Genomic DNA, 17,962 nt, shown 5'->3' on the forward strand with positions numbered 1-17,962 from the left:
TCATTTCAGTTCGTGTCCATGTGAACAGAGATTCGGAAATTCCGATCAACCAAGATTTCAATCGGATTGAGGAAATTTGGCTCATGTAAACGCAGCTAATGACTCAGCCCTGAGAGGCAGCTACTATTCTACACCTGACACACAATGGGTCTGACTAATACCTGAAAGATCATTCTGAACTGCTAACATGTTTTACCACAATAACACCTGCCACAACAATCAGCTGATGAGAAATACATAGACTTATTTTCTTAAGTTCATATTACAACGATCTATCGTTTAGAGCTGCTCGTCAAATCTCTTTCTCCAAAAGACATTTCTGTAACAGGTAACCGGGTTTTGGTAAACATGAGTCTCTAGAGACAAAGTGATATTCTTGCATTCATTTGTCTGATTTATTGTTTGTTTATTGAAGATGGAAAAACTCTTCAAGCCCCATTGCCCTGCAGAACCGTTTAACACAACATTATAAAGGGAAAAGCTTGCGGCTGCCAATTACATAAGGATTACTGTGGGAGAGGGTTTACAGGCAGAGGCTTTAGCAGAATATTGCTGCAGCACACAAATGCAAACTGGATGATGCGTTTATGTAGCACGCTCTGACCCTCAGCTGCTCCAACTAAACACTCAGTAATTTATTGAAGCAGCAATACTAGCATCCCACAAAACCTTGGTGATTCAATTCTACTTGTTTTTTCTTACTTTTGATAGAAAGCACATATCCACAGAAACATTATATTAAAAACAAAGCAATAACACAAATAAGCATGGTGCTTTTAAATCTAAACGGACTATTTCATGCAAAAGCCACTTTTGAAGATTTCACCATGTTGTGTTGTTAAGAAAAACACCCCAAAGACGTTTTTGGCTTCGTGCATGCATTCTATTCTCTGAGCTTCACCTTCCCTTCAGCCCTGCTAAGTCAATGCAAACAGCTAGATGGAACAGGCTTGTATCATCATGTACCACCACTCTAGCCTGGCCAGCCTGGTAATGCTCCTATTAAAATAACCCCACCCCCTCAGAATTCTAACCAAGCCAATCAGCGCTGAGCAACGTACGTGCGATGCTCAGATTCTTATAAACAACAAAGATGGCGTCTTCATATGGACAGGGGTGGACATTAACTTCAAAACCAACCGGCCAGCCGGGCCGGTAACTCTGAATATTTACCGGCCCTGCCAAGAATCTACCGGCCCCGCTGGTCAGCTGCCAAAACGAGTCAAAATAACAACTGAACCGTTTTAAACGTAATAAACCTTTATTTTGTACACATTCACAAACATAACGTATTCAAGTTTGAATTTGTTTGTTCCCTCAACAAAACACGATTTTGTCGTCGCATACTTCCGGCATACAACGCAGTACATCACCAACTCCGCTTTGCTGTATTCGAGCCATTGACTGTGTTCGAGATGAGCCAGTTCTGCGCAAATTAGACCAGCGGTGATCAGCGAGCAGTGCATGCCGGTTAGATTTGTGTCCGACTTGACGCCGACTTGCTCTGACGTCATGCATACGTAGGCAACGATAACCTCGTGAGATCAAGGTGGCCGCAGATTTTGGAGCAAGGCGCTGCAGTTGCTCTCCCTCGGCTGCAAAACCTAGGGGATGACGGGAAACGCCTGGCTCTCACCTGATCTAAGATCTGATTGGTTCACATTTTGATCCAAACATCCGGTGGTAGAACATGAAATGATAGTTGGTCACATGTATTCTGTAAATCATGTTATGTTGATGATGACAACTATATAGGCCATAAAGAGAAATGTGATTTGTTTTCTTGTCACGTTTCCTATGAGCACACTGAAGCTGCAGCTGATAACCTTTACTTATTATTACAGTCATGTCTTCATATACAATATATGATATCCACAAGCATGCGAGGATGTGTTTCAGCTGCTAACAGGCACCAGAATTAAAATTGAACAAGTGTGAACGCTCACGCGATATCTTCAGCCATCATCACCCCCGAGCTACACATGTAGGGAAATCTGTCCGGCTTTCAGCCCCTCCCCCTGCTGCTTCCATCTGCTCTCGTCTGTTTTCCAGGCGAGGCGCAGCTCAACTCGAACACGGCCATTCTCTGCGCCTCCCGTCTTCTTTAAACCGCCAAGAATCGTTCCACCTATGCACACGCTTCTCTGCTTCATACCGTTTCGAACTGTCTCACTTCTCCTCACCAGTTTTAAAGCGTTTTGCCGGAGATTTCATCAAGAAATCCCATCCCTGTGGCGGCGGCAACTCCCTGCGTGCTTGTGTGTTTCTAGCGTGGTTCCACTTCGTCTTTAATAGTGAACTTATAGTTCACGTGACTATAACTAGAATGGTGCAGTACGTAGGGATGGGTACCGAATTCGGTACTTTTTAAGGTACCGACCGAATTCCATAGTACCGACCGAGCACCGATTCACGTCATTTCAAACGGTGCCTCGTTTTGGTACCCGTCCATCCTAACGAGAACTTGCCAAGACAGCTGCGCATGCGCAGGAGCGTTTTGTCGTCGCTTGCTGTGAACCAGTTGTAAACAGAGCAGCATGGTAGAGAGAACGCATGCTAAAGCTTGGGTCCACTTCACTAAATGTGATGGGTAACTGGATGATGAAACCAGCGACAACTATCTAAGTGAGACATCCTCATCTTAATCTGCTCCGGTAGGTAAATATAATTAGCTTGATATATTAGCTTCCGTTTCGCTAATGGTGCGTTGGCTTTCTCCTCGGAAATTCTAACTTCCCAGGAAAAATCAAATGAAAAAGGACGGCAAAAGGAATGAAGATACACAGTAAATTTAGTTCACAGTAAAGATGTTTGCTTCAGTTTAATTATCAGCTTATAAAATTACAAGGGCAATGTTAAAATACAAACAGTTGTATGTTATTTATCGTGATATTTATCAAATATTGTTATATATTGAGAAAAATATATATTTAATTATAAAAGAGAATTAAAATAATAAACACTCAAAAGTATCGAAAATTGGTACCGTTAAGTACCGGTATCGATTCGTAGGTACCGGTAATTAGTACCGGATCGATTCAAAAGTCAAAGGTACCCATCCCTAGCAGTACGTGCACGAATCGTACAAGTGCAGTACGTGGCTAGAGGCGCGCAGGTTCACGCGCGCGAAATGAAAACGGCAGCTTCCTACAGGGCGAGGCCATGATGTAGGTGAAAGCCGGTGTGTAAATGACAAATAAGGCTTGGGCGCCACCCGGGTGGTGAGTCACCAAGTATTTACCGCCCGACGAGAAAATTTAGCGCCACTGGCGCTCGGGCGCTTTAAAGGTCCACCCCTGATGGAAGAAATAAAATGCCACAAACTGAGCACTTGAATTTTCTATTTGAGAGCAATTTAAGAATAAGATTTTGTATCATTGCTCTCAAAACTTGTAATGCTTGCACTCAAAATGTCTGCTTTCTTTCAAATATACACTGTTCTCCTGCAAATCGTTGTTTCTGCGCTCAGATTTTAACCTTCTTACACTGGTATTGTCTTCCCAAGTGAAAACTTTTTCACTGCACGGATCAAAACTGCTCCCACAAGTCTGTTCCCTACTCTCACGGATTATTTCTGCTCTCTCTCAAAACTTGGAAGTATAATCTCCTAGCAACCGCTCAGCCAATAGGAGAACTGTATGGAACGTCTTGGGGTTCGCTCGATTTTAAAGCGAGTTATCCCATAGATATGAAAACATAGACGCCCAATTGGGCACTGGAACAGTTTTTCATAATCTGACCCGCTGTGCCGCTAAAGATAGGGATCGGGTTCCATTTTTGCCACGAGCCACTTCTATGCCTTGTCAATTCCTGCTGTAAACATACCGTGTCCTGGGTCTACCTTTAGGTCTCCTCCTGGTTGGACGTGCCCAGAAAACCTCACCAGGGAGGCGTCCAGGAGGCATCCTGACCAGATGCCCGAGCCACCTCAACTGGCTCCTCTCGATGTGGAGGAGCAGCGGGTCTACTTCGAGCCCCTCCCGGATGACCGAGCTTCTCACCCCATCTCTAAGGGAGAGCCCAGCCACTCTTCGGAGAAAACTCATGTCGGCCGCTTGTATCCGCAATCTCGTTCTTTCGGTAACTACCCAAAGCTCATGACCATAGGTGAGGGTAGGAACGTAGATCGACCGGTAAATCGAGAGCTTCGCCTTCTAACTCAGCTCTCTCTTCACCACGACAGACCAGTACAACTCCCGCATCACTGCAGATGCAGCACCAATCCGCCTATCGATCTCAAGCTCCAGTTTTCCCTCACTCGTGAACAAGACCCCGAGATACTTAAACTCCTCCACTTGGGGCAGGACCTCATCCCTGACCCGGAGAAGGCATTCTACCCTTTTCTGAATCAGGACCATGGTCTCAGATTTAGAGGAGCTGATTCTCATCCCAGCTGCTTCAAACTCGGCTGCGAACTGCTCCAGCGAAAGCTGAAGATCACATTCTGATGAAGCCAACAGGACCACATCATCCGCAAAAAGCAGAGACCTGATCCTCAGGCCACCAAAACAGATGCCCTCCACACCTTGGCTGCGCCTTAATGGTTATGAACAGAATCAGTGACAAGGGGCAGCCATGGTGGAGTCCAACTCCCACAGGGAATGAGCCCGATTTACTGCCGGCAATGCGGACCAAGCTCTGACATCGGTCATACAGGGACCTAACAGCCCGTATCAGAGGGCCTGGTACCCCATACTCCCGGAGCCACAGGGTCCGCCCCAGGGACGCGGTCAAACGCCTTCTCCAAATCCACGAAACACATGTAGACTGGTTGGGCAAATAAAATCATGAGGTGCTTCACAAAAACAAAAAAAATGTAAAAATATAAAAACAAATTTAGAAAATGATTAAAAATATATTTGAAATGAGCAAAAAAATAAGACAATTGTGATTAAAAATGTATACAAAGAGAGAGAGTGAATAGGAAAGAGGGAAATCAGTGGATCCTGAGGAAGGTGGAATAGGTAGGGAGAGCAGAACAAGGAGAGGGTGATGAAGGTCACACAAAAGCCAGCCTGAACATGCAAGTCTTCAGCTGCTTTTTAAAGACCACTGAGTCCACTGATCTCAGGCTCAGGGGGAGAGAGTTCCAGAGTCTGGGGGCCACAGCAGCAAATGATCTGTCACCTTTGGTCTTTAGCCTGGTGCGCTGCACAACTAGTAGGCTTTGATCACTGGACCTCAGGGACCTGCTGGGGGTGTAGGGACTAAGAAGATCACCCATGTAAAATGGTGCTTGTCCATGTAAGGCCCTATAGACCAGAACCAGGATCTTGAAATGAACCCTGAAGTTGACGGCAGCCAATGAAGCTGGAGGAGATGCCGGGTGATGTGGGTGTGTTTGGAGGACTTGGTCAGAAGCCGAGCACAGGCATTCTGAACCACCTGTAGACGGTTCAGGGAGGTTCTGCTCAGACACGTGAAAAGAGAGTTACAGTAGCCTAAGCATGAGGAGATGAAGGTGTGGATAACTGTCTCAAGTTCAGAGCGGGACAGAATGGGACTCAGCTTAGCAACGTTCCTGAGATGGAAGAAGGAAGAGCGAACAAGAGAACTGACATGAGAATCCAGGGTGAGAGCTGGGTCAAAGGTCATGCCAAGATTCCTGACGGAAGGTTTGGTGTGAGTAGCAAGCTGACCAAGAGAGTCTCTGACTTTGGGAACCAGCTTGTCTGGGGCACAGATGAGGATCTCAGTCTTATCTTCATTCAGCTGAAGAAAGCTCCCAGCCATCCAGGTTTTGATAGTCTAAGCAGGTGTGTAACAGCTGCAGCTTAGACATCTCATAGGGCTTAAAGGAGATGTACAGTTGGATGTCATCTGTGTAAAGATGGTAGGAGATTCCTTTGAAGGAGCTCAGGATGTGCTGAAGAGGAAGCAGATAGAGGAGGAAGAGCAGAGGCCCCAGCACAAAACCTTGTGGGACACCATGGGTAAGAGAGGTGGTGGAGGACCTAAACTTGGAGACGGCCACAGAAAAGGGGCTGCGCAGTGGCGCAGTGGTTAGAGCTGTTGCCTTGCAGCAAGAAGGTCCTGGGTTCGCTTCCCGTCCTGGGATCTTTCTGCATGGAGTTTGCATGTTCTCCCTGTGCATGCGTGGGTTCTCTCCGGGTACTCCGGCTTCCTCCCACAGTCCAAAAACATGACTGTTAGGTTGATCGGTCTGTCCAAATTATCCTTAGGTGTGAGTGTGTGTGTGCATGATGATTGTTTGTCCTGTGTGTCTCTGCTTGCCCTGTGATGGACTGGCACTTTGTCCAGGGTGTACCCCGCCTGATTGCCCATTGACCGCTGGAGATAGGCATCATCCTAGCGTGCAACATTCTGTGACTCTTAAAAAGGATTTATGGGTTGATAAAATGTCTCAAGAAAATAACATATGCAACATACAACATGTGCAACATAACATGGGTTATATTGTAATCATTAATGGGCCTATCTTGCTGTAAAAGGTTTAAAACAGAATGATGCATCCATCCATCCATTTTCTATACCCACTTGTCCATGCAGGGCCACAGGGTGCTGGTGCCTATCTCCTGCGATTGGCAATGCATTTCGTCATTGACTTGTTGTGTTGTGCAACTTTTTTTCGTGTCGTGCAACCTTTATTTAACAGTCAATGTGCGCAGCTTATGTGTAGGAGGCAACAGAGCAGACCAAGGCAGATCAGAACGAGAGAGAAAACCGATGTTTTGATGAGGAAAGACACACTTGGAACAGAATCTAGATGGTGTGGAGGAAAACAGAGAAACCAGCAAAGACACAAAGGCAGAAACGGTTTAGGCTCATAAGCGCAACTACAGGCAGATTAGCTAATGCTACCGGGTAGCACGCTCACGATAAAATGGGGTTCCGAAAAAACTTGATGGTCGTGAAACTAAGAACATCTAAACTTTACAAGCGGAAGAAGAGACCTCACCATCCTGTTTATTCTTAGCTGTCTGCAACGCTGGAGCAGAACCACTGTCAGGTTCAAGTCTGCTCGGCTAAACACCTCTTCAGGATGATGGCAAGCCACTGTAGCATATAATGCACAAACGCGTCTGTCTGTGAACATAATTTAAACTGGATTTTTGCCAAACTGTACATAATAATTAAGTCACCATTACAATTTTAGCAGTAGAAATTAAATGTTACTAGTATTTCCACTTTTGAGCACTTTGAGTTACACTTCTTGTATGAAAAGGGCTTTATAAATAAAGTTTAATTGGATTTGATTTGAATTTTCCCGTTCAATCTGATTAATCGAGTCGAGACCCCACCTGATTCATCGATGATCTAAATAATCATTTGTTGCAACCCTAGTTTGGACTGCTGCTGACAAATCGCAAATGGTTTTTGCGTGGGAGTTTCTAAAATGTCTCAAATTATTTATGAGGGTTCTCAGTTCCCTTTAAAGCCATGAGTTCTTGTTGTACCTTTTTGAACATGTTAAAAAAATGCAGAATAATGTTTTTCTTAAAGTGCAATCTCTGCAGCTAGGATCTCAATTTAGCTTCTGTGAATTAAAGAAATGAGACAACTTTGAGAAAGGTATGATTTAATTTGAAATAAAATGAGTCAGCTAACATCTTGGGACATAATTATGAAACTTTGAGAGTAAACTGTGACAAGAAAATGGGTCAGATGATTGTTAGCAGTTTCCTCCCTCATCCATTAATGAAATTTCTGTGTTAAATGACCGATTTAGTGTGATCCTAACTGAAAATTCAGTTCTAACAAGCATGTGTCTCCATCTAGTTGAGGCCAGTGAGACACTGACTCAAAGAAATCATCATAAATTTAGGAATGGAGCTCCAACCTTTCATTCCCTGGCTGGAATTCTGAGAGTAAGGAAGGTCGGCGTCGGTGGGGTTGGGCCAGGTGCGAGCTGTAGTCCCTGGCATGGTGAGTGTGGTAGTCGACCAGTCCCACGTCCTAAAACATAGAAACACAGCATGTTTGAGCTTATTAGAGACACAAAGGTCACAGTAATACCATCTCTTACTAAATTTTTATTTAAATATATAATTCTGGAACAACATTTTCATAGTTTCCTGCATGGTTTCTCTTGTAATATAAGATGCTACTGTAGCCCGCGTCCCTGCTTATGGAGGATTGACGCCCATCAAACCTCATTGTCTCCAGCAATTAATGACAAGTGGCGGTGGCAGGTGCAGCTGTGGGGATTCTGTGGGGGAAAGCCTTGAATTCTCCTGCCAGGCAACAACAAAGTAAGCTCAGCAAACACTGGAGGTCACTGAAGGCACCTTAAGTTCAGCTAGAGGTCTGCTCTTTGAAGCAGACAGCTTTGTCCCTGGTGTGTGGAAGAATGTAATCTTCATAATTGGGGAATGTTGGTTGAAATAATGAGGAAGGCCTTAATGCAACTCCACAACAACAGCATGAACTTTAAACTCAAACATCTAATGAGGAAACCGTTCCAGAGCACCACTTTGTAACCTGGGAATGCTTCTGCTGAATGAACATAGAAGAGAGCGAGCTGGTCTTGGTTTGAGGCTACAGCAGCCTGAGGTGCACCTTATCTACAAGATAATTCCCCAATACAGGTGGTTCCTCTAAATGCATCTAGTGCAAAGCCTCTTACCGGGTGTGCCCGTTGCAGCTGCAGCGGTAAGGTAACAGGGTTTGGCAGGTGCCGTGCATCCACAGCTCTCCGGCCATGAGGCACAGGCTGGGGATGGGAGGACATGCTGGCACAGCCGCTTCCTCTACAGGCAGGAAGAGGATGTGGCTGTGAAGCAGACGCCGTGCATTATCGGCCGCGTCTCTTAGCCTGCAACCTGTGAGTAGAGGAGGACAAAAAGGTAAAAATTAGATTTTATTTAAGCAGCGTCAGTGAAAATATCGTAGCAGGGAAATAATCAATGTAATTGCTTAGAAGTAGAGGAACAATTGAGTGTTTTCTGGCTAGCACCTCCAGAGTACCTAGAGGCTAGAGTGTGTGTGGCTGTCTACTCCGGAAATCAGAAAATCCTCAGCTCCTTGCCACAGCTGCTCCCCCCTCCATTGCTTCGACTATAAGAGTAAGCCGCTGCACCTGCTAGACTCAACCCCCACTCTGCCGCTTGCTGAATAGCCCACTGTCCTCAAACTGAGAACTCACACACAGATATCAGCCAAGGAAGCCCGCAACTGGGTACAAATCTGTTAGAGGCAAGATATGTTTGCTCTAAATCATCTCATCTAAACCTAAGCACAGAGACTTATATGAAACAACCCTAGATATGACGAGACAAAGGTATGTGACGAGGAAAATGTTAAACAAATAAGTGGTCTAAAATTATACTGGACACGCAAATCAGGGCACAAAAGACACAGGAATCAGCTGTAGCCCAGCTCAAAGACTATGGTCTAAAGTTGGAAACGTTTAAGCGTCAAAGGTTTTCTTTGTTCATCTCCACTAAATGTACATTCTTATTTAATAGCTTTGCCTTCTGGACCAAATTTAATTTACACATTTGCCGACTCGTAAACACACACAGATCCTTAACCCTGTGTAGTAATCTCAAATCCATGTTGCTAAAATAAAATAATGATGTTAGCTTGGCTGAGCACCTACTGGTGGGGACATTTACATGGATTTCTTGGATTATTTGCGAGTGCAGCAGCTAGCTGTAGCACCGTAAACACAGCCCAGGGCGTTTCTGAGGGAACTGTCCAACATTTCTGCCAGAATAACCAAGTTGTTGTGCATAGGTTTATTTTTAACAGCATAAATATAACAACAATTGTTTGAGATAACAGTTATCATTTACTAACTGCAATCCACTTTGGACTTGACCACACTCGGACTAGCCTTTTGCTTGCCAACCTTGTTAGAACAAATGCATTTGTGCAAACTGAGGTCATTAAAATAACAGCAGGTAAGATTAACTATTCATAAACATTCCACAGATCCCCCACTTTAACATAACTATTTCTATAATTTAAACAAGTATCTTGTTACTTTTATTAGATTTCTTATCATCTAACTGACAATGCATCCTTAATGTCAACAGGAACTGAAATCAGCAACACCGTCTTAACCTGATTATCACAAGAACAGAAAACCAGAGGCTGGGTCTCAGTAATTCTGTCTCTTCAGAAGATTTTTGCTGATGGATCATTTTAAATCACCAAACATATTCACATTTTATTATTTAGCTGTATGTGGTTAAACTTTACTGAACACGTGAATAAGATAAAGAAAAAACTTATGTTAAAAGATAAGTTGAATTCCACAAGCTGTAAGAAGTTTATCGGTGTCTAGTATGACCAGGTGACATCAGGGCAGTTATTCTTCTGATTTAGTCAACAGAGAGATCAGAAACCTTGTTTCTCTGGATCTAGCTAGAGAAACTGGATTCTGACTGTTCAGATTTTAGCAACAAGTAAAGCACAAAACCAGAAACAGAGCAGCAGAAATGTAGATTAAAGATCGTTGTTTTCAGCTGAAATAGTTTTAATTTGAGAAGGAAATTTTAAAATCAGGTCAATCCTGATTACTGTGTCTGAGATCTCTTTGTGCCTAACCAAATGCCTCCTGGACCACAAGAAAAACTACTTTCAGATAGAAGTCAGTTAGGGCTTAAACGAATACTCGAATAATTTGATTAAATCAATTGAAACAAATAGTCAACTTTTATTTTGTAAATCGACACTTCATTTATGTTCACTTCCGGGTTATACATTCTCCTTCCAGTTATTTTACAACAAGCGTGCTTGTTCTGCTAATGCAGCTCTAACCGATCATACAGTTAGAAGACCAAGCAACGGAGTGAATGCAAAAGGCATGACGACACCCAGAGAAAACCCCAAAAAGTTTCCAAAGTGTGGGAATAATTCAAACTCAAGCTGATGGACAAGACCACTAGCTTAGTGCTAAGATAGCATTGCACTAAGGTAATGAAAAAGAAAGAAAGAAAACAATCTTTTATATAGCGCCTCTTAACTCATTCACTGCCAATGAAGACTAAAGTCGTCATTTGCATGTTTTTACTGTGTGGGCATCGGAACGAGCCCCCGCACTGTGAGAAAAAACATCTCAGCTCTAAAGCCAATCTTCATCCACATATGTCACACATCACGTGATCAAGAAGCAGAGAATCCATGTGTTAGGAGATCGTTTTGGGCTGCTGCTGTAAAACAAAAAGTGAGGCGCAAACCAGAAAAGCTTCTGCCGATCACATTTCAACAACGGATTACGAAGGAACGGATAATGCTCAAAACGCGCAGATTCTTCCTGATGTAAGAGGTGATTCTACGATTTGTTTTGGTTGTTTTGGCGTCGACATCATCCTAGAGTGCAACATTCTGTGACTCTTAAAAAAACAGTAAAAATGGTGAGAAACGCTGGCAGCGAAGGGCTTTACCGATCAGGAAGGAGCATAGGTAGGGATGGTAAAAGTTAGCTGATACCAGGAACCAATACCAATGCAGTTGCTTGAAAATGGCTTCACTGTAACTTGTCATTTAGATATATACACATCATCAGATACACATCATCACCACCTCACCCTCTAAAACAAACACACAGAGACAAGACTGAAAAAATATTGGTTGTTAATATCGGCACAGCTTTACTTATGGGAACGACACAGATTTGTTAAAAAATCGTTAACATCTGCCAATACCGATATTGATGCCAATTTATTGTTCATCCCTAATATTTAGTCAACAGTTTGATGGCAAAAACTGCTCATTTAAAACAAACATTAAATTTACAGAAACACTTCTGCCATGACAAAAAAACTACCTTTCACTCATATCAGTTAGTGGATATAATTTAGTATTTAGCATTTATGCCAGGTCAGCTACTTCTGTAGTTGGTTAATAAACTTTCATTGTTTCTAACTGCAACATGTTAATCTGTTTAAACCAGAAGAAATGAACACTTGAAAACACTAAAAGGTACACCCCTTGTTGCGCCGGTATGTATAACGTAAGACAAAAGCTAATGTGCCGGTCTCCACTGGCTGACAGGTGTGGTTTATTTTTTTCCTATAACACAAAGAGAGGCACTTTCTACCCTTCTCCTTCCTGCTCAACTGTCACAAACACAAATTGTCACTTGACTGCAGTTACGCAAAAGGCTCTATTACGAAAGGCTGAACATGGCTCTGGCTTTAAGACACAGAGCAGCTCTGTAAACACAGAGGCCATGAGATGGGAAAAACATTGCTGAAAGTCTCTGTAATTGTGATCTGTAGTCTGAAATATTTTCCCCAGACTAGTCAAAGCTGATGTCAGAGCAGTCAGAACTAAGATCGTAAGGGAATTAGAAATGATCCCTGATTAAATATTCAGTAAGAAGGAAAAAAAAGATATATTTAAAGAATATGCATAATTCTCAACAATGGGAAGAATAAGAGGAGTCAGATGTGTCATTCTTCTTAGCAGCTGCCCTCTGATGACTGTCCAGCCCAAAGAAGTTCCTCTAAGATGGATGAAAACAAGTCTGAACAGTCACAAGATCCATGGAGGGCCAACAATTCTAAATCAAGACGAAAGGACCGAATCAATGAAAAAGATCTGACATCAACTTTGAGGTGAATGGGGCCTTCCAGACAAGAGGCTAAACACATGCGCTGGCACTGCTACAGACACCCACAGGCAGGTCTGTGGCTCGCTGCCAACACTGCAAATGAACTCAGTCACCTCCCTCCCTTGCTCTACTCGCCTCTGTTCTATTTTGCTCTCGCCTTTTCCACAGAGTAGAGGGCCTCAGCCTTCGCTGGTGCAAGCCAATATTTCATCCGTTTACCCCCCACCCTCCCACTCCATTTTAGGAATGGCTGTGGAAATACTAGCACAAAGCACACAGACAGCTTCCAGCCTGCCAAGAGGAGCAGGAGGCACACTTCAAACAACAGCATAGTTCCACTGACATAAACAGTAAATCAAATCTCTGTCTAGTACGACTTGGTAGCTTCACAGTCGAGCTCTAAAAGAAATGGATTCAAAAGTAAGAAGGCCTCGTTGTTTACCATCCATGTTCAGAATAACTAAACAGAACTCCACATCAGGTGGTTCTATTTCTGAGCTGGTTTTTAACTAAATAAATCAGTAAGAAAAGGTGATCTCTGTTAGGCATAAACAGGAACGAGTGCCAACGGTGCATCTAATCAGTTCCTATTCAACGCAGAAGAACTACTACAGGTTTAAAATCAGATGACCTCTTTCTAAAAAAAAAACTGAAAATGTGTTTAAAAGATTAAACACCAAACATTCACATCCACTCAAATATGCACATTATGTCTATTTTGTCAATTAAAACAGTCAATAAGACACTGAAACTATTCTAATTGTGCAAATACCTTGAATAACCTCCAAAAGTTTACATTTTGGTTCATAAAAAGTCTGTCTTGGTCTTTTTTCATAGGTATCATCAATTATGGGCGACGGTGGCACAGGAGTTAAGTGCTCGCCCCGTAATCGGAAGGTCGCAGGTTCGAGCCCCGCTCAGTCTGTCGCTGTCGTTGTGTCCTTGGGCAAGACACTTAACCCACGTTGCCTGCTGGTAGTGGTCGGAGGGACCGGTGGCGCCAGTGCTCGGCAGCCTCGCCTCTGTCAGTGCGCCCCAGGGCAGCTGTGGCTACATCGTAGCTCATCCCCACCAGGGTGTGAATGTGTGTGTGAATGGGTGAATGACTGATTTGTGTTGTAAAGCGCCTTGGGGGGTTCCAGGACTCTAGAAGGCGCTATATCAAATACAGGCCATTTACCATTTATTCTTCAGTACTTTTGCAGATGACGACTGCTTTTATCTCCATTCATTATCAGTCTTTCAACTGATAATTTTTGTTATTTTTAATCTTTTTAATTATTCAGGCATAAAAATATTCAAAAGGTGTTTCTTCTAAAGGGGGAGTTTATGGTTAATCGAGCATTAAATTAAATGTTTTCAATAATCAGTGAAACAAATTTAGGAAAACGTGCACCCTCCCAGCTGTAGCTAGAAACCAGCCTGCAGTCCCCTCTTTAAATGGGAGAACCAGCACTCCGGGCTGCCTGAATGTGTGATGCTCCCTCATCTTGTTCACCTGATGAAGATATATTTCAGTAGAAAAACTTGATCTTGTGTCCTCGACCTAATAACACTCCTCATTTTAAGCAGATTGCTTGATGTGTTTTATTGGACCGGTACAAGAACTGACCATTAGATTAAAAACTGTAATCCTAAATTCAACTCAATTCTATTCTATTCTATTCAAAAACACTATTAATCCCAGAGGGAAATTGATTCAGAAAAATCCAAAAGTAAACTAAAAAACCTGAAGTCTTTCAGAAGCCTGGGAAATGACTGAATAAGACCACTTCAACTTTTCCTGGAAAATCTGATTTAATGAAAACAAGATGTAATAAAATTTAGATTATGTAGAATATTTTGCTCCATACCATATACAACAGATGACTATTTTCCAGGGATGCACAAAGTAAATCGGTTAATTGCTGTTAATGTTATAATCAGGTAAAATAATTTTGCCCGGTTACCTGCTTCAAGTACTTCTGCTGCGTTATGATGTAATATATTTTGTGCCACTAGAGGGTGCAAGAGTGCCGCTATCAAATTGGTTTCCGGTTAACCAGCTATTAACCGTTGAGGAGCATAAATAGCCGGTTAAATACATTTTGGAAAACGTGCATCTCCACAATTTTCATTCACTGGTATTGGAAAAAATACACAAACATTACAAATTAGATACTTTGAAGCAAATTGTCGCAAAATAGGGCTGTCACGGTAACCGCAAAAATGAAATATCGCAATATGAAGAAACCCACCACGCTGCATCATGGGCCACCGCGATTACTGAACTTGATTCAACTCAATGATGCATGTTGAGAAGGATGGCTGCACTGGTATCAAAACGAAACGTTACTTCGCTCCTTTCGGAGCACTTTGGTTTTCAGTACGTCAGCTGCTGCGCAGCCAGAGTCCTTGGCCGACACAGAGCTGCCACCAGCGGCAAAAAATAAATAAATAAATAAACGCTCGGAGACCTGCTGAAGTCCCGGACAAGCACTGCTTCTGCAACTGTCCCGAAGAGAGTTTGAGCTGAGCTGGAGCTCACTCGCTACCTGCAGGAGGAATGCATCCACCCTAAAGAAACACCCCTGACATGGTGGAGCAACAACCGGGAGAGATTCCCTTTGCTCGCCAGTCGCACGCAAGTACGTGTGTGTGCGTTAGTGCAACGAGCGCACCATCCGAGAGGATTTTCAGCGTTGCTGGAAATGTCGCCACCCCTCTCAGATCCTCTCTCAAACCGTATATGGTTAACATGCTGGTTTTCCTTGTGGGTAACAAGGACATGACCGAGCTATAAATCACCGTCATTCGTGTGTGTGAAAGTGAAATGATAGTGCCCTGCGCCCGGTACATGTAATTTTTTATGCTTGATTTTAAACAACTAAACAAAATGGGGACTTGTTTCTTATTTGTTAGATGCAGCAGCCAAATTTGCATTTAAAAGTTTAACCTTCTCCTGAATTTTGTTGTTTTTAAGTTCAGTCGGACTCCGACTGTCGGAGAAACAAACGTTACTGCGATCTGTGTTGTTACTGCCCTTTGATCTGCATTCAGTAAAGTGTTATAAAAGAAGGCACGGCAATTTTTTACCTTTTTTAAATGTGAAAACATTATGTTTAGATAGTACTGCAATAAAAAAAAGTGCTGCAATAATATCGCACACCGCAATATTAAGCCACCCTGAATCACCGCAGGGGGAATTCCTCAACCGCGACAGCCCTATCGCCAAAAGGATGAATGCAAAATAAATACTTTGTAATTATCCACTGCTTAGCATTAAATTGATGATAAAACTAGGTAATTTTTAGGATGTCATAACAGGCAAGTGCAGATCTTAAATACGAGGAATGTTTCTGAATTAACTCACAAATTCACTATAGAAAACTGTCTGGGTGCATTTTCATACTTATTTTCGGTAAATATTATCCTCTGTACAAACATAAATTCATTGAACCAGTAGTTCAAAAAGCGTACTTAAAGAGTGGGGGCAAACTATTGTGTGTGTTGGGGCGTTAACCAGCTATTACATTTTTATTGCAAAAATATGCAGCTGCACCTGCTTCTGTTTTAGCAGCAAAACAACAAACTGCATGCATGCAGTTTCTCAGTGACTTTAAAACATCACCTCCACCATAAAACTTTTTCTGATGCTCCAAATACAGAAAAACATCCTTTACCAGGGTTTTTTGAATAAATAAAAAATATCAGAAAATAAGTTTAAATGTTAAATAATAGTTAACATCACTTAAATGCAACAGCAAACTCTCCCATTGCTACTGAACATTTTCTCCACTTATGTGGTTCTGATATAAGGCTGTTGCTGCAATTGGGAAGTGAACTGTGCTGGGCCAAACTAGGAGAATATTAAGATTTTCTGAGGGAAAGAGAAAAACAATTGTCTACCTTTCAGAAGAGGAACTGGCAAAAAAAACTACATGGAAAATATGTGAAAACGTTTGTTTTTAACCCCAAATTGAACAAGTTTACCTAGATCTTAAAAAGCAGCTCAGATGATGAAACTGCAACTATGATTCTGATTAGAGCTGAAACAACTAATCGATTTAATCGATTATAATCGATTATTAAAATAGTTAACAACTTTTTTAGTCATCGATTAGTTGTTTAATAATCATATTTTACCGCATAAAGTCTATTTTTTACCACAATCTGACATCGGTTACAATCTGTTAAATTTGCCGCCAGTGTGTGGCAGTAATGAGCCACTGATCTACCAGTGGGGCCGTAGAAGAAGAAATTAGCCAATAAGTGCCCTCGGTTTTCATGACGTATCACGTTACTGACGCGCATCTTGCTGTGATAGATGGCGGATCAACAACAAATACGGAAGAAAAATAGAAGCAACAAAACAAGAGAAACCCCGGACAAAAACCTCACGAGTATGGGAGCACTTCACTAGATGCCTTGAAAAGACCGGTGACCTACAAAATATGCAAAAACCATGGCACGACGGAAGCACGACGTCCCTAAGTGAACATTTGAGACGAAAACGTGGGGGCTGATGCAGCAGAGGAATGTCCGGTAAGTAACAGAAAATAAACAAGCTAACGCAGAACACATTTGGGACTTAGTGTTAGCTGAGTTCGTTATAGTGGATGTTAAACATGTTTTTTTTTTTTTTTTTTGCCGCGTCAGTTTACGGTGTTCTACTTCTGATTGACTAGATGCAATCGTGAATCTCCTCCGTGTTGTGAATCATGCACTTGCCAAATTTAGCACGTCTGTTTATAAGAATGTTCTCGTTAAGAGAAAAACGGCACAAACCCATAACTGTGTTCCTCATTCAAAAAAGGACAACTCCGCGGAGAAAAATATACAGACGAGCTGTGTCCAGGTGAATATAACGCGGCATAGTTGTACGCTTTCAATTTTTAAATACAGGAGAAATTCAGAAAGTCCTTTTTTTAACTATTAAAAGGCTGTTTTACTATCTAACGCTGTAAAACGCCTCACAACACATTTTTGTCAAAATAAATGATCACTGTATATTGTTAATTAATTCAAATAATGTAATATTGATTTAGTGTTGTAGTGTGTGTGCTGCTTTATTTTATATGTGTACTTAATTCAGTTTATTTGCGTTTCTTATGCAGAAAAAAACAAGCAACGATGGACAACTACATGGGGAACAAGACACTCACCCCCAGCAATGCATACCACTTACAAACTCTATTCCAGATTCTACATTATTTTTTATGGAATTTACCTCTTATATTTTGATGCCAAAAAATTATTCTGGACTGATATTTTGCACTGTTTAGCTCATTTTACACTGCTGACTGTGGTCATGTGCAATAAAATAGATTGCAGTCAACTGCACAATTCTCTTATGTTTTTCTTTTTCTTAACTGAAATGTATTCATCACTTGTATAGGTTAAATAGCTAAACAATAACAAACCGATTAATCGATTAATCGAAAAAAATAATCGACA

At 42.2% G+C, this 17,962-nt stretch overlaps 1 protein-coding gene and 1 long non-coding RNA gene across 5 annotated transcripts in view; one reads left to right on the forward strand and one right to left on the reverse strand.

The window, feature by feature from the left end:
- ncor2 (nuclear receptor corepressor 2) overlaps window positions 1-17,962 on the reverse strand; it is a 110,794-nt gene that overhangs the window by 60,664 nt on the left and 32,168 nt on the right. For all 4 annotated transcript variants that reach the window (XM_015972096.3, XM_015972093.3, XM_015972095.3 and 1 more), the window contains exons 2-3: window positions 8,588-8,783; window positions 7,802-7,917 (exon numbers count right to left, since the gene is read on the reverse strand). In XM_015972096.3, the coding sequence (XP_015827582.3) occupies window positions 7,802-7,917; window positions 8,588-8,692 (221 nt within the window). In that variant the 5' untranslated portion in view covers window positions 8,693-8,783. The remainder of the gene's footprint in view (window positions 1-7,801; window positions 7,918-8,587; window positions 8,784-17,962) is intronic.
- Window positions 16,873-17,851, forward strand: LOC139063756 (uncharacterized). The gene is made up of 2 exons (XR_011517108.1): window positions 16,873-17,050; window positions 17,623-17,851. It is a non-coding gene; the product is annotated as an uncharacterized lncRNA (long non-coding RNA).

The sequence above is a fragment of the Nothobranchius furzeri genome, chromosome 17 (genome assembly GCF_043380555.1).
Source record: "Nothobranchius furzeri strain GRZ-AD chromosome 17, NfurGRZ-RIMD1, whole genome shotgun sequence".
In the NCBI taxonomy this organism is placed as follows: Eukaryota; Metazoa; Chordata; class Actinopteri; order Cyprinodontiformes; family Nothobranchiidae; genus Nothobranchius; species Nothobranchius furzeri.